Genomic DNA, 22,377 nt, shown 5'->3' on the forward strand with positions numbered 1-22,377 from the left:
TCTGATGTCAGTGTAGCACCATGTGCTCGCTCAGTATAAGAGACGTCAGTGCCAGTGTATATGTGATGTCAGTGTAGCGCCATGTGCTCGCTCAGTATAAGGGACGTCAGTGCAAGTCCCAGTGTATATGTGATGTCAGTGTAGCGCCATGTGCTCGCTCAGTATAAGACACCGCCGTCAGCCCCAGTGTATATCTGATGTCAGTGTAGCACCATGTGCTCGCTCAGTGTAAGACACAGCCGTCCGTGCCAGTGTATATGTGATGTCATTGTAGCACCATGTGCTCGCTCAGTATAAGGGACGTCGCTGTCAGTCCCAGTGTATATGTGATGTCAGTGTAGCGCCATGTGCTCGCTCAGTATAAGGGACGTCGCTGTCAGTCCTAGTGTATATGTGGTGAGTGTAGCACCATGTGCTCGCTCAGTATAAGGACGTCGCTGTCAGTCCCAGTGTATATGTGGTGAGTGTAGCGCCATGTGCTCGCTCAGTATAAGGGACGTCGCTGTCAGTCCCAGTGTAGCCCCATGTGCTCGCTCAGTATAAGGGACGTCGCTGTCAGTCCCAGTGTATATGTGGTGAGTGTAGCGCCATGTGCTCGCTCAGTATAACAGATGTCGCTGTCAATCCCAGTGTATATGTGATGTCAGTGTAGCGCCATGTGCTCGCTCAGTATAACGGACGTCGCTGAGAGTCCCAGTGTATATGTGATGTCAGTGTAGCACCATGTGCTCGCTCAGTATAAGGGACGTCGCTGTCAGTCCGTGTATATGTGATGTCCGTGTAGCACCATGTGCTCGCTCAGTATAAGGGACGTCGCTGTCAGTCCGTGTATATGTGATGTCCGTGTAGCACCATGTGCTCGCTCAGTATAACGGACGTCGCTGTCAGTCCCAGTGTATATGTGATGTCCGTGTCGCGCCATGTGCTCGCTTAGTATAAGGGACGTCGCTGTCAGTCCCAGTGTATATGTGATGTCAGTGTAGCGCCATGTGCTCGCTCAGTATAAGGGACGTCAGTGCCAGTCCCAGTGTATATGTGTTGTCAGTGTAGCGCCATGTGCTCGCTCAGTAAAAGGGACGTCGCTGTTAGTCCCAGTGTAGCGCCATGCGCTCGCTCAGTATAAGGGACGCCGCTGTCAGTCCCAGTGTATATGTGATGTCAGTGTAGCGCCATATGCTCGCTCAGTATAAGGGACATCGCTGTCAGTCCCAGTGTAGCGCCATGTGCTTGCTCAGTATAAGGGACGTCGCTGTCAGTCCCAGTGTATATCTGATGTCAGTGTAACACCATGTGCTCGCTCAGTATAAGAGACGTCAGTGCCAGTGTATATGTGATGTCAGTGTAGCACCATATGCTCGCTCAGTATAAAAGACGTCAGTGCCAGTGTATATCTGATGTCAGTGTAGCGCCATGTGCTCGCTCAGTATAAGGGACGTCAGTGCAAGTCCCAGTGTATATGTGATGTCAGTGTAGCGCCATGTGCTCGCTCAGTATAAGACACTGCCGTCAGCCCCAGTGTATTTGTGATGTCAGTGTAGCGCCATGTGCTCGCTCAGTATAAGGGACGTCGCTGTCAGTCCCAGTGTATATCTGATGTCAGTGTAGCACCATGTGCTCGCTCAGTGTAAGACACAGCCGTCCGTCCCAGTGTATATGTGATGTCAGTGTAGCGCCATGTGCTCGCTCAGTATAATGGACATCGCTGTCAGTCCCAGTGTATATGTGATGTCAGTGCAGCGCCATGTGCTCGCTTAGTATAATGGACGTCGCTGTCAGTCCCAGTGTATATCTGATGTCAGTGTAGCGCAATGTGATTTCTCAGTATGATGGGGATAGGTGGTTCACTTATAATCAGAATTAATGACAGGTCTTATAATTAAAAGGGATTGTCTGGCCACCCCTATCCATAGGCTAAGTCACAGTATGAAATACATGGTAGACATCTGGGACCTCACACAAGTCAGAAGTTGTTTGCAGTGGTCGGATGTAAACATGTGGTACTGAGCGGCAGCTGTTGTCCTTATATTCTTCTGAATTAGATCTCTGCTGCAGGACTGTGGCCGGAGCCAATCCCAGGAGATTGGTGTGGTTTAGACTGGTGTGGGACCACCACTATCTTCGTAGTGATGATCTGAAAACATTTCGCTCTGGATCGGTCATCAATATGTGTGGCCAGATAATCCCTTTAACTCCTGCGAATAAAGGCCCCGTCACACTTAGCGACGCTAAAGCGATCCCGACAACGATACGACCTGTCAGGGATTGTTGCTGCGTCGCTATGTGGTCGCTGGTGAGATGTCAAACTGTGAGATCTCCCCAACGACGCAGCCGCGATGCGGCGACCTGTAGCGACCTGTACAATGATGTCACATGGCAGCTATTTCATGACGATTAAGAGACCTCAATGAGGGACGTCCTGTCATGAGGTCGTTGGTAAGGTGTCAAACACAGCGATGTGTGCTACCCAGCGGGACCTCAACGATCAAAAAAAGGTCCAGGCCATTCCGACACGACCAGCGATCTCACAGCAGGGGCCTGGTCACTGCTACGTGTCACACATAGCGAGATCGCTACTGAGGTCGCTGTTGCGTCACAAAACTTGTGACTCAGCAGCAATCTCGCTAGCGATCTCGCTTTGTGTGACGGGGGGGGGGGGGAGGAGGGGCTTAACTGTTTATCTGGGACTAGGATGCCCCCAGGAGCTACCAGTAATGATTTAAGGGCAGGTGCTGGCTTCTGAAATTTAAAGGGGCAGTCCAGGAATAAGAACATTATACATTTTGGGTTATGTCCACACTTCCTCCTCTCAGGATCCCTGCATCTTTCCGCTTCAGACACTTCTCACTGGGGGCGGTTATAGATAGTGGGGGAATGCCGAGGTCATGTGACTGATGCTGTTGCCGGTGGGCAGAGAGCTATGGCGGCCAGGTCACATGATACAGGATCTGTTTGCTTGTCTGTGGGTAAAGTCTATTTTTAGTACCCGGAGTGCCCCTTAAATAACACCGGCTCTTTAATACTTTGCCTGTGCATAATGGAAAGTTCTGCAACTTCTAATTGACTTTCTGGATTCTTCACTCCCAATGCCTGCGATTACTTTCAGTGAATGAGAACAGTCCTGTTTGTAGCCAGAGGCTGAGAACATGCCCTGCCTGGGCCTGCTCACACAGCATCAGCTGAACCATGGGTAACTTAGGCTTCTTTCACACTCGCGTCGGAATCTCCCCGTCGCAATGCGTCGGGGAGAGATTCCGACGCTAGCGTTTAGCGCATTGCACAATGGAGGCAGCGGATACATTTCTCCGGCGCATCCGCTGCCCCATTGTAAGGTGCGGGGAGGTGGGGGCGGAGTTCCGGCCGCGCATGCGCGGTCGGAAAAAGCGGTCCGTCAGGAGCAAAAAACGTTACATGTAGCGTTTTTTGCTCCCAACGGTCCGCAGAAGCACGACGCATCCGTCGCTTGACGGATGCGACGTGTGGCACTCCGTCGCAAATGCGTCGTCAATACAAGTCTATGGGGGAAAAACGCATCCTGCAAGCACTTTTGCAGGATGCGTTTTTTCTGCAAAACGACGCATTGTGACGGATTGCAGAAAACGCTAGTGTGAAAGTAGCCTTAGGCACTGCAATGTCAGCTGTGTGAGCTCCAGGACAAGGTCAGGACAGAAGTCCACTTATTCACTAGCAGGATGTAGCGATCTGAGGAGCACAACCTCTATTTGGTGGCTGTGAGGTGGAGGTGGGGTTGTTGTACTGTAACCCCCATCATCCATGGTGTCAGCTCCCCCTTACCTGCTGATGATCCCCTTCATCTGCATCTCCTTGTCCTCCTGCTGCCTGCGCAGCCGTTCCTCGCTCTCCTCCAGCCGTGCCTGGTACTCCAGCAGGATCTTCTGCGTCTGCTCATCTTGGTTCTTGCAGCGGCTTTCATATTCCTCCAGCTTCTTGTTGGAAAGTCGCAGCTTATCCTGCAGCACGAGGATCTCCTGCTGGTACTGTGGAGACAGACAAGGGTTAATCACCATTACTGAACGCACCACTGTACATACAAAGTATCCACACACCTGATGGAGGGGGTTGTCATATTATGGGAGAAGTTGTCAATCACTGGCAGCACTGATTAGACTTTAGGAGACTGTGGCACACACCTAGTGACAACACCCTCCATCAAGTTCAGGAGGAGCAACAGAGGAACAGCACAATGCAAACATGTTGGGAGAGAAGCCGGACCGGCTACAGGAGACATGATGTCCTATCGATCATACGGGAACCTACTGGTGTCACAACAACCAATCAGATCGCGGGTTTATGCAGGGCGGTGGTGCCTGATTGGGGTCACTCACCCTGGTGATTTTTCTGCGTTTTCATAGAGCCCAAAACCTGAGAGAGAAGAATAGCCGTGGACTGTAGGATGGCGGTAGGTACATGATTACTGCCCCAGTACTGACCGCTACTAATGGCAGCCAATCAGGGCGCTGCACTCTGATTGGCCAACAGGAACGACGCACTTCATTAATAGGTTGCAATTTTACGACCCGCATTCCCCCTCGCCACCAGGCCTCCGCCATTATTCTCTGCATTCATGTAGATGATGCTCCACAAGCAGAAGGATGGAAACCATCAACAAGCTGCTGCTGACGGATCTCACTTTGGCTCTCGCAAGTACCAGAACTGTCTTCCCTGATGAGATTAGACAGCTATCACACATAAAGGGGTCCCCACCCTCCTGTCTTTTCTGCAGCAGTGGCAGTAATCCAGTACACAGCTGAGGGTCTGTTACAGTTGTAGCTAGTCCGGAACATGTAGTGTGAGCTTGTCACAGTCCAGTGACTAGATTCAGCTGCAACAGACCCTCAGCTCAGAGCAAGACTGTGCTCAGGGTTACCGGCTCTGGATGTTAACACGGGTGTCCTCTGCTTGCTGTCAATGAACAAGATCTGATAAAGTTTTGAATCTTCTCATGAACCGGAGGCCAGATTCACACCTCCGTGAATCGCAGTCTGTGGACAGACCGGCTGTGGGTGTCTGAACCCAAACTCAACAGCCTCATATTCACCCATCTATCCGCGATACACGGATGTGTCTGTCCAGCCTAACGCCCTATGTCCTGCCAGTGGCATCTGGCCTGCTTGTTGATGGTTTCCACATTCACCAGACTGATAGAGTGAGAAGGAAGGTGACATCTTGTGTGCCTCCACTGCTCCTCAGACATCACTGGATCAGTTATGAAGACACAGTAATGACCACAGAGGGCAGTATAATCTGCAGTTGAAACCTCTCCGCCCCCCCCTCCCACGGCAGACCTGCAGTACCAGACAGGGCCATGCACAAGAGGGGGCGCTGGAGATAGTACATGGGATTGGTAAATGGGGTTATCTGACTTACAGCTACAGATTTTTTCCGGTTTGCACCTCCATATATATATATTTATCCTCCTGATGCGGAACTGAGTAGAGTTCATTGGTATCAGAAAGGAGCGCCCCTCCTGTCCATGTCCAGTACTGCAGCTCAGCTCCTATGGAAGTTAATGTGATGTGAGCAGCAGTGCTGGCTGTGTGAAGCTGAGCGACGGCCCGATGCACACGTGGATGTGACACTGAGGAAAACCTCTGCGTTCCGGACAGCAATGGTCTCACGAGAGGCAGTTGTCCTGAACACATCCATCAGGATATGACACACATCTCTCTAGAACTGGGGGCCAAAGCACCAGGAGCGGAGGCAAGGTCCTAGCTATGAGAGTTCTGCTCACTAGCCCCCAGATTGGGTGGGAGGATACTGTCACTAACGTCATTGGGGGGCACGATGCTGCACTCAGTACCACTCCACCTCCTCACCACAAAGCATACCTCTCACAACAGTCCAGACTGTGCCAGCCTCCAGAGCAGCACTCACAATTCTTCTCTATCTCAGTATTGCCCTCAGATTGTTACCACTTGTGGCACGTGCAGTGAATGGCGCCATCACAGAACACAGATATGGTATGTAGCGTAAGAAATGCAGACAGGTGCTGTGTGCAGGATGAGGGGCCGGCCCGGACTAGAGAGGCGCCGCTGCTCTCGGCTGTTACCTTTTCTGCTTGGCTCATGTCCTCCTTACTCCTGCTCTTATCCCTGTGCTCAGGGCCTTCATCTTCTAAAAGCTGCATATTCATAGTCAGCAGCCAAGCAGCAGTGCGGTCCAGGGCATTGGGGTTCACGGGTGAGGGGGCCTAAAACAGAACATACAGCCGTAACCAAAGAAAACAATGAGAATCATGAGAACGGCAGCAAAAGAAAAATGGGCCATGAGGTCAGAGGTGTCCTGCTGCTTCCGACGCTGCGCCATCAGCACCCAGGAGAGAAGGATCGGTGACAGATCAAGGCCTTTCCGAGTGCACACCTCCAGCCTGACAAGATGACCCCGAGTGGGAGGGGCCAGAGGTTTGGGGTCATGTCAGCCCAGTATTTGGCTTTACCCTTTATTGGCAGGGTCATATCTCAGTAACTTACTGATGTGCTGGGTCTGGGCCATCTGTGCAGACGATTGTCTAAGACATTGCCCAGGTGAAGGTGAGAAGCGAGGACATAATGGATGTGGACTGAACACAATGGCGCCTGGAGCGTGAAGCGGCGTCTACAAACGGACGTACAGGTGAGCATGCAGCAGCGGGACCAGGGGCCTCACGGGCAAGACACAAATCTGACCGGCACAGCGCCCTGCTGCGTGGGCAGGTGGCAATCCCCAGGACATGCTGCCGCCAGGTGGTGGGAATCACCCAGCTCCAATGGCAGCCTGCACCACCGGGCTATGACCTCAAGGAACAGCACCACCTCTGGCCACAGCTGGTATGACATCTCCTCCACATTGAAGTGGATGGAGCTCTAGTACCAGACACCACCTGGGCTCAGGGCCAGAGATGTTCCTGGAGGTAGGTAGCCCTGTTCCTCTAGTCCTGGGAGCCTTCTCATATCACGATACAGAGATGTAGAAGTTCTACCGCACACCAATAACCTTTACATTACAAGATCCTAAAGAAAAACAATGCTCTTTCACCGACAGCAAGCAGAGGCAGTAACCCTGTACACTTGTATCTGAGATGAATCGCTTGGACTGACACACTGTAACAAACCCCGAGCTGTCAGCCATACAAGCTATGTACAAGGTTACTGCCTCAGAATAGAAAACAGAGGCCTCACGCAATGACAGAAAGCAGAGATCTGGAATATAACTCGAGCCTCAGTCTCACACTGGGCTGGCTCTGTGATGCTGGGGGTTGTAGTGTATAGCAGACAGTAGTGCTGGGGGGTGACTACAGCCCCAGTTTTGGATGATGAGGGTTGTATGCTTATGGTGCTGGCTCTGGGCGGCTTCCTGTACTCCTAGCATAGCTTCTGTCAGTGTGGACAAGTGAAAGACCACAACCCCCATCATCCCTACATGAACAACACTTTCTGCTCATATGCAAATCGTCTCTTCAGAGAGGAAGAGGACTAGAGCCACCTATTAGAAGTAGCAATCCTAAAAGTCATTATTAACCCTTTAACAATCCTTTCGATATGACTTCGGATAGAAGCCAAACCCTTTCTCTTTGTAAAGGCAATTTGTATATTTCATTTCCCAGAGGAGCATTAATGGCGTATAAGTCTCCTAACACTGACATAACAGGCCTGGCTTGTCACTCTCCACAAGGAGAAATGTTACCCCTCAGATTCTTTGTCTGCTCAATAGCACCCTCCACTGCCAACCATGGGTGCAGGACAGGCAGTGACAGCAGAGGCACCACAGCCCACTCCACCTGCAGGAGCTGCACTCGCTTCCACCAATGACCGGGAGGCATCCATCCAACTTCCTACAACTAAACCTGATTTGTAAAAAAAAAAAAAAAAGATCAGTTTCTATCTATTGTTCTCAGCTCATCTGCTGCAGCCTGCAGTGTAAAGAAAGGGGGTTACTGAGAGCAGACAGAAAAATAGAGAACAGGACATGAGACAAAAGCTTCCCAAAACCCCACATTACAGATCACATGACCCTTTCATTACTACATATCCCTTGACCATCCCTACCTACCATTGCATTAGTACAGGTCACATGATTACAGCCCCGCCCGTCGGCACAGGTCACATGACCAGACCTTCCCTCATTAGCACTGATCCCTTGACCTGCTATTTATTAGCACAGGTCATGTGACCAGAACTCCTACCAGCAAAGGTCGTGTAGCCCCTTTCTTCTTAGCAAAGGTCACATGACCCCTTTCCGCCTCACGCACACTCATTAGCACAGGCCATGTGAACAGACCTCCCCCTCGTTAACACAGGTCACGTGACCTCTGATCTCTCTGCAGCATTTGACACTGGATTACCAGCTCCTCCCTCTGCTCCATCAGCCTCAGGGAGGCAGCTCTCCAGGTTCTCCTCCTACCTCTATGACTGCTCCTTCAATGTATCATCTGCCGACTCTTGCTCCACTCACTGTTGGGAATCCTCAGGGTTCAGTCCTAGGTCTCCTCCTTTCTGTATAATGCCCCTATTGGTACCATCTCTATGCTGATGACACCCAATTATACACATCGCCTCCTGACATCACCCCCACATAACTACAGATACCAGGGATTGCCCATCTGCTGTCTTAACATCATGCTCTCCCTCTAGCCAACACTGAATCTCTCCATAACTGAACTCCTTGTGTTTCTACCCCCTACTAACCTTCCTAATCCCGATATTGCCACTTCTGTGCGTGCCTCCATAATTACTGCTCAGCAGCACACTCTATGTCTTTGGATTATATTTGACTCAGACCTTTCCTTCACTTCCTATATCCAATCGCTCGCTCATGTCACCTGCACTTCAAAAACATTTCCAGAATCCGACCTTTTCTTTCGGAGATTTAGTTTTCATCGCCGCAGCTGAATGATTTACATCTGTTATCCAGCTTAATTACATGTGGGGATTCCCTAGCAACCAGGCAACCCCCACATGTAATCAAGCTGGCTAAGACATGTAAATCATTCAGCTGCGGCGATGAAAAAAATCTCCGAACACTAAAAAATACTCGGAGGACACCTGAGTATGCTCGGGAAATCGCGAGTAAAAAGTATATGCGCTCATCACTATTTCTTACCTATGAGTCTGCAAAGACTCTTACTGTCACACATAACTTGGACTACTGCAAATTTATGCTAATTTGTCTCCTTAGTAAACTCTCCTCCTAAATGCAGCATCCATGATCATATTTCAGTCCAGCAGCTACACCGATGTCTCCACCTTGTACCAGTCATTGCACTGGTTGCCCATCTGTCACAGAATACAATACAAACTTATCACTCTCACCCACAAGCGCTCCACAGAGGTACACCATTCTACATCTCTTCCTCATCTCCGACTACCACTCTAAGGTCTTCTCTACAGTGCTGCACCACCCTACAGTCATGGCCAAAAGTATTGACACCCCTGCAATTCTGTCAGATAATACTCATTTTCTTCCTGAAAATGATTGCAAACACAAATTATTTGGTATTATTACCTTCATTTAATTTGTCTTAAATGAAAAAAACACAAAAGAGAATGAGCAAAAAGCAAAACATTGATCATTTCACACAAAACTCCAAAAATGGGCCAGACAAAAGTATTGGCACCCTCAGCCTAATACTTGGTTGCATAACCTTTAGCCAAAATAACTGCGACCAACCGCTTCCGGTAACCATCAATGAGTTTCTTACAATGCTCTGCTGGAATTTTAGACCATTCTTCTTTGGCAAACTGCTCCAGGTCCCTGATATTTGAAGGGTGCCTTCTCCAAACTGCCATTTTTAGATCTCTCCACAGGTGTTCTGTGGGATTCAGGTCTGGACTCATTGCTGGCCACCTTAGAAGTCTCCAGTGCTTTCTCTCAAACCATTTTCTAGTGCTTTTTGAAATGTGTTTTGGGTCATTGTCCTGCTGGAAGACCCATGACCTCTGAGGGAGACCCAGCTTTCTCACACTGGGCCCTACATTATGCTGCAAAATTTGTTGGTAGTCTTCAGACTTCATAATGCCATGCACACGGTCAAGCAGTCCAGTGCCAGAGGCAACAAAGCAACCCCAAAACATCAGGGAACCTCCGCCATGTTTGACTGTAGGGACCGTGTTCTTTTCTTTGAATGCCTCTTTTTTTCTCCTGTAAACTCTATGTTGATACCTTTGCCCAAAAAGCTCTACTTTTGTCTCATCTGACCAGAGAACATTCTTCCAAAATGTTTTAGGCTTTTTGAGGTAAGTTTTGGCAAACTCCAGCCTGGCTTTTTTATGTCTCGGGGTAAGAAGTGGGGTCTTCCTGGGTCTCCTACCATACAGTCCCTTTTCATTCAGACGCCGACGGATAGTACGGGTTGACACTGTTGTACCTTCGGACTGAAGGACAGCTTGAACTTGTTTGGAGGTTAGTCGAGGTTCTTTATCCAACATCCGCACAATCTTGCGTTGAAATCTCTTGTCAATTTTTCTTTTCCGTCCACATCTAGGGAGGTTAGCCACAGTGCCATGGGCTTTAAACTTCTTGATGACACTGCGCACGGGAGACACAGGAACATTCAGGTCTTTGGAGATGGACTTGTAGCCTTGAGATTGCTCATGCTCCCTCACAATTTAGTTTCTCAAGTCCTCAGACAGTTCTTTGGTCTTCTTTCTTTTCTCCATGCTCAATGTGGTACACACAAGGACACAGGACAGAGGTTGAGTCAAGTTTAATCCATGTCAACTGGCTGCAAGTGTGATTTAGTTATTGCCAACACCTGTTAGGTGCCACAGGTAAGTTACAGGTGCTGTTTTTTTTAATTTATTACACAAATTAGAGAAGCATCACATGATTTTTCGAACAGTGCCAATACTTTTGTCCACCCCCTTTTTTATGTTTGGCGTGGAATTATATCCAATTTGGCTTTAGGACAATTCTTTTTGTGTTTTTTCATTTAAGATAAATTAAATGAAGATAGTAATACCAAATAATTTGTGTTTGCAATCATTTTCAGGAAGAAAATGAGTATTATCTGACAGAATTGCAGGGGTGTCAATACTTTTGGCCATGACTGTAAATCTGCTCCTTATCTCAGTCTACTACCCTACTGTCCTCTCCACACTGCTGCACCATTCTACATTTCCTCCTCATCTCAGTTTACTACCCTACTGTCCTCTTCACTGCTACACCATTCTACATCTCCTCCTCATCCAAGACTACTACCCTACTGTCCTCTCCACACTGCTACACCATTCTACATCTCCTCCTCATCTCAGTCTACTACCCTGCTGTCCTCTCCACACTGCTGCACCATTCTACATCTCCTCCTCATCTCCGACTACTACCTTACTGTCCTCTCCACACTGCTGCACCATTCTACATCTCCTCATCTAAGACTACTACCCTACTGTCCTCTCCACACTGCTGCACCATTCTACATCTCCTCCTCATCTCAGGCTACTATCTTACTGTCCTCTCCACACTGCTGCACCATTCTACATCTCCTCCTCATCTCAGGCTACTACCCTACTGTCCTCTCCACACTGCTGCACCATTCTACATCTCCTCATCTCAGGCTACTACCCTACTGTCCTCTCCACACTGCTGCACCATTCTACATCTCCTCCTCATCTCAGGCTACTACCCTACTGTCCTCTCCACACTGTTGCACCGCCCTAAATCTCCTCCTCATCTAAGACTACTACCCTACTGACCTTTTCACTGGTGCTGCACCGCTCTATATCTCCTCATCTCAGATTATCACTAATGATGAGCGAGTATACTCGTTGCTCGGGTTTTCTCCGAGTATTTGTGACTGCTCGGAGATTTAGTTTTCCTAGCCGCAGCTGCATGATTTGCATTTATTAGCCAGCTTGATTACATGTGGGGATTCCCTAGCAACTAGGCAACCTCCACATGTACTCAGCCTGGCTAGTAACTGTAAATCATGCAGCTGTGTCAACAAAAACTAAAATCTCTGAGCAGTCACAAATACTCGGAGACCACCCGAGCGTGCTTGGGAAAACCCGAGCAACGAGTACACTCGCTCATCACTTGTTATCACTCTACTGTCCTTTCCACAGTGCTACTCTAGAGTCCCCGGCCCCTCATTTGCATAGCATATGTGACCCAACCAGAGCCCCTGTCCTCTCATTTGCGCAGCTACGTGACCCAACCAGACTCCTTTCCCCTTATCACATCTCACATGACTCGACCAGACATCCCGCCCCCTCATGTTCACAGGTCACGTGACTAGACTGTCTGCTCCCAACACAATTAGCACAGGCCACTTGACCAGACTCCCTGCTCCTTCATTAGCACAGGGGACATGTTCCTCAGGCAATAAAATAGATTACCCACCTGTTTGTGCACCGTTCGCTTCATCTCAGGGCTGTCTCCCTTGGAGGATGATGATTGCTGCCTCATGCGGGCTCCGCTGCCGGGCCAGTCTGGGGAGGAAGACATCATGCTGCCACTTGATGGTCTAGGGTAGGGGGCAGTGTTGAGCAGCGTTGGGGGCGTCCTGCCCCTGGTCATTGGCGGTGGAGGAGGAGGCGGGGGTTGATCTATTCTCCTTTGGGGACCAGAGCTGTTCTGTCGGGGCATGGTGGGCTGACCAGTCTTTTCAGTCAGGGAGAGCTGCCTCCTGGACACATCTCCCGCACGCCTGCTGAAGTCGTCGCTGTTGGCCATGGTAATGAATCCATGTTTAGTGGCGGCCATTTCCTCACTGTTACTGTGAGAGCTCAGCGAGCTGTGACATTCTGAGCCCGAGTCTCCCAGCCCCCGCGGTGACACCGGCAAACCTGCTGCCATCTGGTACACTGGGTTCTGGAATGATAGAGGAGCCAGGAGTTGGGGTCTTCCCAGCGTGGCATCTGCATTGGGGGTGGTCGGCGTCTGTCCCGTCCTCCTGGCGGTGGTCATAGTCATTATATTACCCTGCGGTGTTCGCGCCGTCCATATTGCTTGTAACTGACTGAAGGGTGTCTGGCTGTCATTTAATGAGTCCTGGATGATTGGGGTAGTGGTACCAATGTCCAAAACCCGATTGTCCTGCAGGTCAACCATGGACAAGCTCTTGCTGCCATTAGTTATCTGCACGTCTGGCTCGTTGGCCTCCGAGTAACTGGAGCTTCGTGCCGGCGAAGGCTGAACCCCGGCAGACCTTGTGACAAAAAATAAGTCCTTGTTTTCAGGAGTTGGAGATGGCAACCTGGTGAAATCTATCAGACTAGGGGGAGATAATAAAGAGGGAGACGAAGTGTCAGTGGGGCCGAGCTCCAGTCCTCACCCCTCCCCTGTACCGTAATACCTCGGTGGCTTCATGATACTAGCGGGGCTGTGCTCCAATCTCCACCTCTCTCCTGTACTGTAATACCCGGTGACATAATCAGAATAGGGGGAGACAGGCGGCCAGTGGGACCGCGCTCCAGTCCCTCCCCCGTACCTTAATACCCTGGTGACATCATCAGACTAGGGGGAGACTAATAGTTAGTGGGACTGCGCTCAAGTCCCTCATCCATATCGTAATAATCAGGTGACATAATAAGACTAGAGGGAGACAAGGCATCAGTGGGGCTGCACTCCCGTCCTCTTCTCTCCCCTGTACCTTAATACCCCGGTGTCACCAAACTAGGGGGATACAAGGTGAGAGTGGTGTTGCGCTCCAGTTCTCAACTTCCTACAGAGAATCTCTGCACCTCTCGTCATGTGTACTGCCACGTGTCTCTGATGATCTGCCCCAGTGCTATCGATGAGCCCAGAGGAGAGGTTACTCATGGCTCTGCATCAGCTCTTGCCGCACTGTGGGGTGGTATCTGAAGTTGTGCAGTGATATCACTCTGCCAATGAGATCACATCCCCTCTGATTTCACTGTGACCCTATCTTTACACATCACTGCTCCAGCTGCAAAACGTAGTCATGCAGATGGTGATTGGAAAGGGGGCAGCTGTCAGTAGTTCGGGACATGATGTCATCATGAATTTGCAGACTCAGGTTTTCTCCTCTCCCTCAAGCTAAGTAGTGCTGGGAGTACCTCTCCACTCCTCAATTGCGGGGAGGCGGATGGCCTCTGGCAGATCGTACCACACGCTGAGCAGAATAAAGTCAAATGTGGTGATTACAGAGACCCCCGCCGCCTCTTTCTCTGTGTCTCCCAATTATCTTGTTAAGAGCGATACAGCCTGCATTTACCTCCGCCACCCCCCCCTACTATAATTACGTCTGATCAGAGTGGGAGACGCTCTGCCTCATGTACAGGCGTGCAGCGGCTCATTACTGCGGGCGCACTCCGGGGTCTGCACAGGGGGTTCTGCAGCTCTTACCCAGATAAGTCGTTCTCGATTACCATCTTCTGGAGGCCGGTGGAGATGTTGTTGCTGGTGTTTGGCGTGGTGGCTGAGTGATCACTTGTGACGGATCCCTGCGTACTGGACGGATTGCTGAGCGCAGTGTTCACATCCCGCAGGATACGAGGCAGGGGGCCCAGCTTAGCTACAGTGGCCTAAGGGAAAAGACAAAGACACAATTGATTCAATCATTGTGTGTACACAAACACAAGTGTTTAACGTCCCCTTCCCCAATCACCAGGACTCTGTTTGATAGATTGGGAGGAAAAAAAGAATAGAGGTCAAAAAATTATCCAAAAATTTGTATGAGAAATAAAACAATTTTAGTGAGACAAAAAATTGTAAAAGGTAGCACTAAAAGCATAGAAAGTACCTGAACTCGTAATGAAACACAATTAGGTACAATATTTATAAAGAACAAAGCAATCAATAAAGAAATAGCAAATATGAAAATTTATTAAAATTGTACAATTATATTAGAGTTAAATATATGTGTATATACAATTAGGGTAACCAACTAATAATACACTGTAGACAGATGACCAGATTGATTTTAATATGTGTAAGTAGATATATGTACACAGAAATCAGGCAATGTGCTATAAGAAAAAGAGTATGCATATGGGTCTGAAAATATGCAACATAGGTCCATCCAAAAGTGAACAAAATAACACTAATAAAGAATAGTAATGTGTCTGCCTATGGAGTAGGAATCACTACTGGACCAAAGGTTACCATGTGGAAGGGAGTGTAGTGTGAAAAAGAGAAAACAATAAAAGGAAATGTGGCACACAAGAATACATACATGACTATGCAGCTACATAAATGTAGGGAGTAAGTAAAAAGGAGTGTGATAAATACCATAAATAGCCGTGCAAATGTGCCAACAAATGGAAGGAAGTTCAGTAGGTTAGGTAGAAAATATCTATGGAGTTGACAAGGTTATGAATATATGGAAAGGCAGACACATGGTTCCATAATGGTGGTTACCTGTGGAGTCGTACGGAGAGTACAGGAACGCGCCCACACGCGCGTTTCGGATCAAGATGCCCTGACGAAGGACTTCATCCGAAACACGCCATATATTCATAACCTTGTCAACTCCATGAGTATTTTCTACCTAACCTACTGAGTAGTGATTCCTATTCCATAGGCATACTCCTTACTATTCTTTATTAGTGTTATTTTGTTCACTTTGGGATGGACCTATGTTGTATATTTTCAGACACATATGCATACTCTTTTGCTTATGGCACATTGCCTGATTTCTGTGTACATATATCTACTTAGACATATTAAATCAATCTAGTCATCTGTCCAGAGTGTATTATTGGTTGGTTACCCTAATTGCATATACTACAGACCAAAAGTTTGGACACACCTTCTCATTTAAAGATTTTTCTGTATGTTCATGACAATGAAAACTGTACATTCACACTGAAGGCATCAAAACTATGAATTCACATATGTGGAATGATATACCTAACAAAAAAGTGTGAAACAACTGAAAATATGTCTTATATTTTAGGTTCGTCAAAGTAGCCACCTTTTGCTTTGATGACTGCTTTGCACACTCTTGGCATTCTCTTGATGAGCTACAAGAGGTAGTCACCGGGAATGGTCTTCCAACAATCTTGAAGGAGTTCCCAGAGATGCTTAGCACTTGTTGGCACTTTTGCCTTCACTCTGCGGTCCAGCTCACGCCAAACCATCTCGATTGGGTTCAGGTCTTGTGACTGTGGAGGCCAGGTCATCTGGTGTAGCACCCCATCACTCTCCTTCTTGGTCAAATAGCCCTTACACAGCCTGGAGGTGTGTTTGGGGTTATTGACCTGTTGAAAAATAAATGATGGTCCAACTAAATGCAAATCGGATGGAATAGCATGCCGCTGTGGTAGCCATGCTGGTTCAGTATACCTTCAAATTTGAATAAATCCCCAACAGTGTCAACAGCAAAGCACCCCCACACCTCCTCCTCCATGCTTCACGGTGGGAACCAGGCATGTAGATTCCATCCATCACACAGACACGGTGGTTGGAACCAAAGATCTCAAATTTGGACTCATCAGACCAAAGAACATATTTCCACTGGTCTGATGTCCATTCCTTGTGTTCTTTAGCCCAAACAAGTCTCTTCTGCTTGTTGCCTGTCCTTAGCAGCAGTTTCCTAGCAGCTATTTTACCATGAAGGCCTGCTGCACAAAGTCTCCTCTTAACAGTTGTTGTAGAGATGTGTCTGCTGCTAGAACTCTGTGTGGCATTGACCTGGTCTCTAATCTGAGCTGCTGTTAACCTGCGATCTCTGATGCTGGTGACTCGGATAAACTTATCCTCAGAAGCAGAGGTGACTCTTGGTCTTCCTTTCCTGGGGCGGTCCTCATGTGAGACAGTTTCTTTGTAGCGCTTGATGGTTTTTTCCACTGCACTTGGGGACACTTTCAAAGTTTTCTCAATTCTTCGGACTGACTGACCTTCATTTCTTAAAGTAATGATGGCCACTCGTTTTTCTTTACTTAACTGCTTTTTTTCTTGCCATAATACAAATTCTAACAGTCTATTCAGCAGGACTATCAGCTGTGTATCCTCCAGACTTCTGCATAACACAACTGATGGTCCCAACCCCATTTATGAGGCAAGAAATCCCACTTATTAAACCTGACAGGGCACACCTGTGAGGTGAAAACCATTCCTGGTAACTACCTCTTGAAGCTCATCAACAGAATGCCAAGAATGTGCAAAGCAGTTATCAAAGCAAAAGGTAGTTACTTTGAAGAACCTAGAATATAAAGACATTTTCAGTTGTTTCACACTTTTTTGTTAAGTATATCATTCCACATGTGTTAATTCATAGTTTTGATGTCTTCAGTGTGAATTTACAATTTCCATAGTCATGAAAATTCTAAAAAATTCTTTAAATGAGGTGTGTCCAAACTTTTGGTCTGTACTGTACCTGTATATTTAACTGTGTTATAATTGTACAATTTTTATAAATTTGCATATTTGCTATTACTTTATTGCTTATTTTGTTCTTTATAAATTTTGTACCCAATTGTGTTTCATTAGGAGTTTAGACACTTTCTTTGCTTTTAGTACCACCTTTTACCAATTTTTGTCTCAATAAAATTATGTTTTATTTATCATACAATTTTTTTTACCTCTTTTCGTTTTTTTTCTCCCAATCTACCAATCCTTATCTGAATGGTCTGCCATAATCCACCAGCAGTTTATATGGATTAATAAACCTTTCATCTATTTGCCTCCTGCATCTTGTTTTCCATTATATACTATTGCTTCATTCATTGTATTTTTCACTAGGACTCTGTTTGATTAGATGGGGGAAACCCAGTGTTCTAGCATCTACCTGATCCATGGAGACCACCTCCCATAGCAGGGAGTGCAGCATGGACAGCTCCCGGCCCAGGTCAATGTAGCCCTCGAATCCAGCCGTGTTGGAGATGGTTTCTGGGTTAGAGATTTCCAGGAGGAACCGCTGCATGTTGGTCCATTCGTGCTCCAGGAACTGGTTCATGAAGGACATGTACTCCTCCTTACTGCCGAACCTGCGGGACACAGGACCCTCAAGTCACGTTTGTGTATACATATGCAGAGAGTGAAAGAACTATTGAACACATCACCAATTAGTAAATAGATTCCTAAAGCTGCTGCCATAGAGACAATTTAAAATCCATAAGCCCTCTCTGGAGAGGGAACATATCACCCTTACATTGAACATAAGGGATTAATTATAGCTGCGGAAGAGAAAATCTAGTTATAACTGGGAAGAAGGAGGAAGCTGACCGCCCAGGACCTCCAGGGGCAAAGATATCCTGTAAGTCAGGGATCTCAAAGATCTAGCAGACTCAGAACATCCCACAACCAGCCCCTGATGAGCTCACCATGGGAAGGTATGAGGGCATATCCTTGATCTAATAAAAAGCAGAATTTGGTTTTGGTTGTTTATCAGTCCTGGAAGGTACAGTTTGCGGTGATTCTCTACATCCCTCCGCTAAGCCATTTACGGGACATCAGGTTTAGTAATTTTGTTATCCCTTTTTATTTTATGTAATTGTAAACACCGTATTGTTTTGTTCCCATTTTGTAACATCTTTGTATAATTATTATTATTATTTATTTATATAGCACCATTGATTCCATGGTGCTGTACATGAGAAGGGGTTACATACAAGTTACAAATATCACATACAGTAAACAAACTAACAATGACGGACTGGTACAGAGGGGCGAGGACCCTGCCCTTGTGGGCTTACATTCTACAGGATTATGGGGAAGGAGACAGTAGGTTGAGGGTTGCAATATCTTTGTATATTTTTTTTATAAACACTTCCGTATGCAACCACGGCTTCGTCCATCACTCATCAGTCAATTGCGTAGTTGTCCTGATGACTGGAGGCAACGGAGATGAATCTCCGTGACAAACTGGAAGCAGCGGTGGGATTAGTGCGACCCCCCCTTCCCAGACTGCTGTTATTTTTGATTAGTGTTATTGACATGAGATTCTCACCAGATACTGATAACAACCCATACAATCTACACAGGCAAATAAATCAAACCATAGATGTCCATAATTTATATGTAATAATGAAAAATGACAAGGAAAAAGCATTGAACACAAGAAGAAAGGTGCAAACAGCAATGCAAAGTTCTGACTCCAGCTGAAATCTATCAATAATTAGAACACAATCCTGCTACTTAGTGAAAAATAATATCAGCTGGTTCCACTGATGCATATATAACAGTGTCTCATTACCAAGGTGCCACACAAGAAACATCTCATGATGGGTAAAACCAGGGAGCTGTCTCAAGATGCTTGGAACCTTATTGTTTCAAACCATTGAAGATTCCAGTGAGCACTGTTGAGGTCATAATCCGGGAAGTGGAAAGAATATCAAGATTTCAGACAGAGGAGTTAAAAGAATTATCAGACTAGTTGTCCAAGAGCCAAGGACCACCTGTGGAGAGCAATAGCAAGACCTGTATTCAGCAGGTACAACTATTTCAAAGAATACTATAAGTAAAGCAGTTAATCTCCATGGCCTGTATGCACGCTCACCATGCAAGACTCCATTGCTGAACAAAAAGCATCTTTAAGCGGGTTTAAAGTTTGCTCTACAACATTTAGACAAGTCTGAAATACTGGGAGAATATAGTCTGGTCAGATGAGACCAAAATTGGACTCTTTGGCTGCCATAATATCCAAAATCTTTGGAGGCAAAAAGGCACTTCATATCATCCCAAAAACACCATACCAACAGTGAAGTTTGGAGGTGGAAACATGATGGTGTGGGACGTTTTTTCCGCATACAACACTGACAAACTCTTCATATAATTGAAGGATAAATGGACAAATGTACTGAGACATTCTTGATAAAAATCTGCTGCCATCTACCAGGATGAGGAAGATGAAACGAGCCAAGGAAATTATTCATTGGTTTCAACGTGTTACAGTACTGCCGGCGCCACTGCATGGGTACCCTTCTTTCACCCTGCAGGGATGCCGGCGTGTTAACTTACCCATCTGCGCTCCTCCGACATCTGCTTCCTCCCAGGATCTGTGCATGGCATGCAGGTCTCATGAGAGTGTTCTTAAGGCGTGTGCTCCCCACCCTTTAAAGGGCCAGCATGCGGGTGGCTAAAAACGTCCCCAACCAATAGCTGGGAGGCGTTTGGTATACAAGACATCCTCCCCTATTGGGTGGTGTCTTAGCAACTTTAGTCAGTGTATATTATGCTAGCTAGTTGTAAGGTCGCCATACCCATGCTCTCTGATCCTGTCGCTTATCTGATCTTGTCCGCCCTGTCTGCACCTTGTTCCAGTCAGTTTTGCTGTACCCAAACCCGCATCCATCCTGACTGTGCCTAGTCCTGCTGCTGATCCGTCTGAACCCTGCACCCGTGATCCCGTGCCTGTAGCCGTCCTGTGTTCCTGTACCTGCCCTGCCTATGTCTCATTCCTCATATACCAGTTGTATCCTTTAGTTTAACCAGTTCCTGGACAGTCCTGATTCCTTGCCTCTTTGGGGGGGGGGGGGGGGGGTGTCAGCTGTCACGGCTCTGGGGTTCGTTTTGGAGTAGCGCCTGGCGTCCATCTGGAGCAAAGTCTAACCCCACCATCAGGGGTTCTAGCGAAGGGTCAGGTGTTTGCCTAGTTACATCCCTCCAGGCTCTCCTCGGACCGCAGCACAGTGGTTCCACAACCACGTGCATAACAGAGAAAGAAAATAATAGCTGCTAGAATGGCCCAGCCAATTACCTGACCTGAATCCAATAGAAAATGTATGGAAGGAACTAAAGCTCAGAGTTCATAGAAGGAGCCCACGGGACCTTCAGGATGTGAAGAGTGTTTGTGTGGAAGAAAGGGCCAATATAAAACGTGAGCAATGCATGCGACTAGCTTCTCCATATGGGAGGAGTCTTGAAGCTGTCTTCACCAACAAAGGCTTTTGTAGGAAGTATTGGTATGGGAGGACCAGTGTGAATGGCAGCCTCACGCTCTGCCCAAGTGATCTTGGCTCCTCACATTTATCTCCGGCCTCTGCAGTGGTCTGTCTTCCAGATATATCAGTGCGCCCCTAGTGGCCACATTCAATGTGATGCTGGCACCTGTCCTCTGTGCCTCCTACAGGAGACCTGTTATGTCATCTACCCCTTGGTGGAGCGTGCAGAGTGATCCTTTACTCTGATATGTCGTGCTGAGCGAACATGCGCGGATAAGGAATTCTCCAAGCCCTCTCAGGTGCTAACCGATTGACTTCTGCATTCTCGAAAAATATGTTCGAGTCCCTGTGCCTCCATGTCTTGCGACTCTCAACAGACGGAGCCACAATGACTTGAACATATGTTTCAAGCACGTCAAAGTTACTCAATTAGCACCCGAGCGTACACGGATAACACCTAATCCGAGCACGTTCGCTTTTCTCTACTGATATGCAGTCATGTAATACACAGTGAAGAGCACAGATTTCCCCGTTGGTCGTTAGCCTTCCCTCCCCCTCTTACTTTGCGAAGTTGGCGAGGTTCTGTGTGACTTTGGCAATCAAGGTTAAAGTGCGAGCGGTGCGGTCATCCGGATATTCCTGAAGAAGGTTAAATAATGATGGAGACATGATGGCCGGACAGAGGAAGCGCAGGAACAGAGAGGCGCTGATCAGTCTCTCGCTGATGTCCGGACGCCCCCGACTGTTACACTCCTGTCTCCAGGACGCAAACACTTCCTTCAGCTCCCGGGGAAAGACGCTGCAAGCACAAGAATCATCGGCATTGTCAGACTCCTCCCACTGCGCAATAAACCCACTCATATCCTCAAGTCACATCCAGAGCTGCAGGCACCATGCCATCAATCCTGTGACGTGACAGCTCCTGGAAAACACTGCTGTCCTACATGGAACTTACCCGAATTCATGCAGTGGTCCCCTGCACACATATGGTAAACACCCACAGCAGATAGCCCTGGCCCCACACACATATGGAAGACAACTGACCCCTGCGTGCAAACACTCACAGCAGATAGCCCGGACCCTGCTCACGGCAGACCCCATATGCACATAACAGACAGCGCGGACACAAGGCAGACAACCATGATCTCTGCACACAAGCACAGACCTCTTCTCAGACCCCCACCAATGCACAGGCGGCAGACCTCACACACCAGTAGGAGTTGATGATCTTGCAGAACGCTAGTTCACAGCACATCTTCAGGTTCCCTTGGTGCTCCGGGAGGTCGGATGCTGAACACTTATTGGGGTCCACCTCGCAGTTCTCGTCAGATTCGTACAGAGCCTTGATGAACTCTCCTGCAGGGAAACACAACAGTCATGAGGCAGAGAACAATCCCCGACATCTCTACAGCAAAAGTGGAAATCAGCAGCCGCTGGGCACCGAGTGATGAGGTCAGAGCAGCCGCCAGGCACCGACAGATGATGCCACAGCATCGGCATGGCACTGACAGATGATGCCATAGCAGCCGCTGGGAACAGAATGATGATGTCACAGCAGCTGCAGAGCCCTTATTTTAGTCATAAGGTCACAGCACCCGCT

The 22,377-nt window shown here is 47.8% G+C and overlaps 1 protein-coding gene across 32 annotated transcripts in view; it reads right to left on the reverse strand.

Moving 5' to 3' along the window:
• The window catches only part of DAB2IP (DAB2 interacting protein), a 224,103-nt gene that overhangs the window by 9,013 nt on the left and 192,713 nt on the right, over positions 1-22,377 (reverse strand). For 19 of the 32 annotated variants that reach the window (XM_069747403.1, XM_069747406.1, XM_069747404.1 and 16 more), the window contains 7 exons: positions 21,989-22,133; positions 21,340-21,576; positions 17,684-17,882; positions 14,299-14,477; positions 12,331-13,204; positions 6,068-6,208; positions 3,793-3,995 (listed from right to left, as the gene is read on the reverse strand). In XM_069747403.1, the coding sequence (XP_069603504.1) occupies positions 3,793-3,995; positions 6,068-6,208; positions 12,331-13,204; positions 14,299-14,477; positions 17,684-17,882; positions 21,340-21,576; positions 21,989-22,133 (1,978 nt within the window). The remainder of the gene's footprint in view (positions 1-3,792; positions 3,996-6,067; positions 6,209-12,330; positions 13,205-14,298; positions 14,478-17,683; positions 17,883-21,339; positions 21,577-21,988; positions 22,134-22,377) is intronic. The other 13 variants (XR_011318013.1, XR_011318014.1, XR_011318012.1 and 10 more) reach the window with 1 other exon arrangement.

This window comes from Ranitomeya imitator, chromosome 2 (assembly GCF_032444005.1).
Source record: "Ranitomeya imitator isolate aRanImi1 chromosome 2, aRanImi1.pri, whole genome shotgun sequence".
NCBI lineage: Eukaryota > Metazoa > Chordata > Amphibia > Anura > Dendrobatidae > Ranitomeya > Ranitomeya imitator.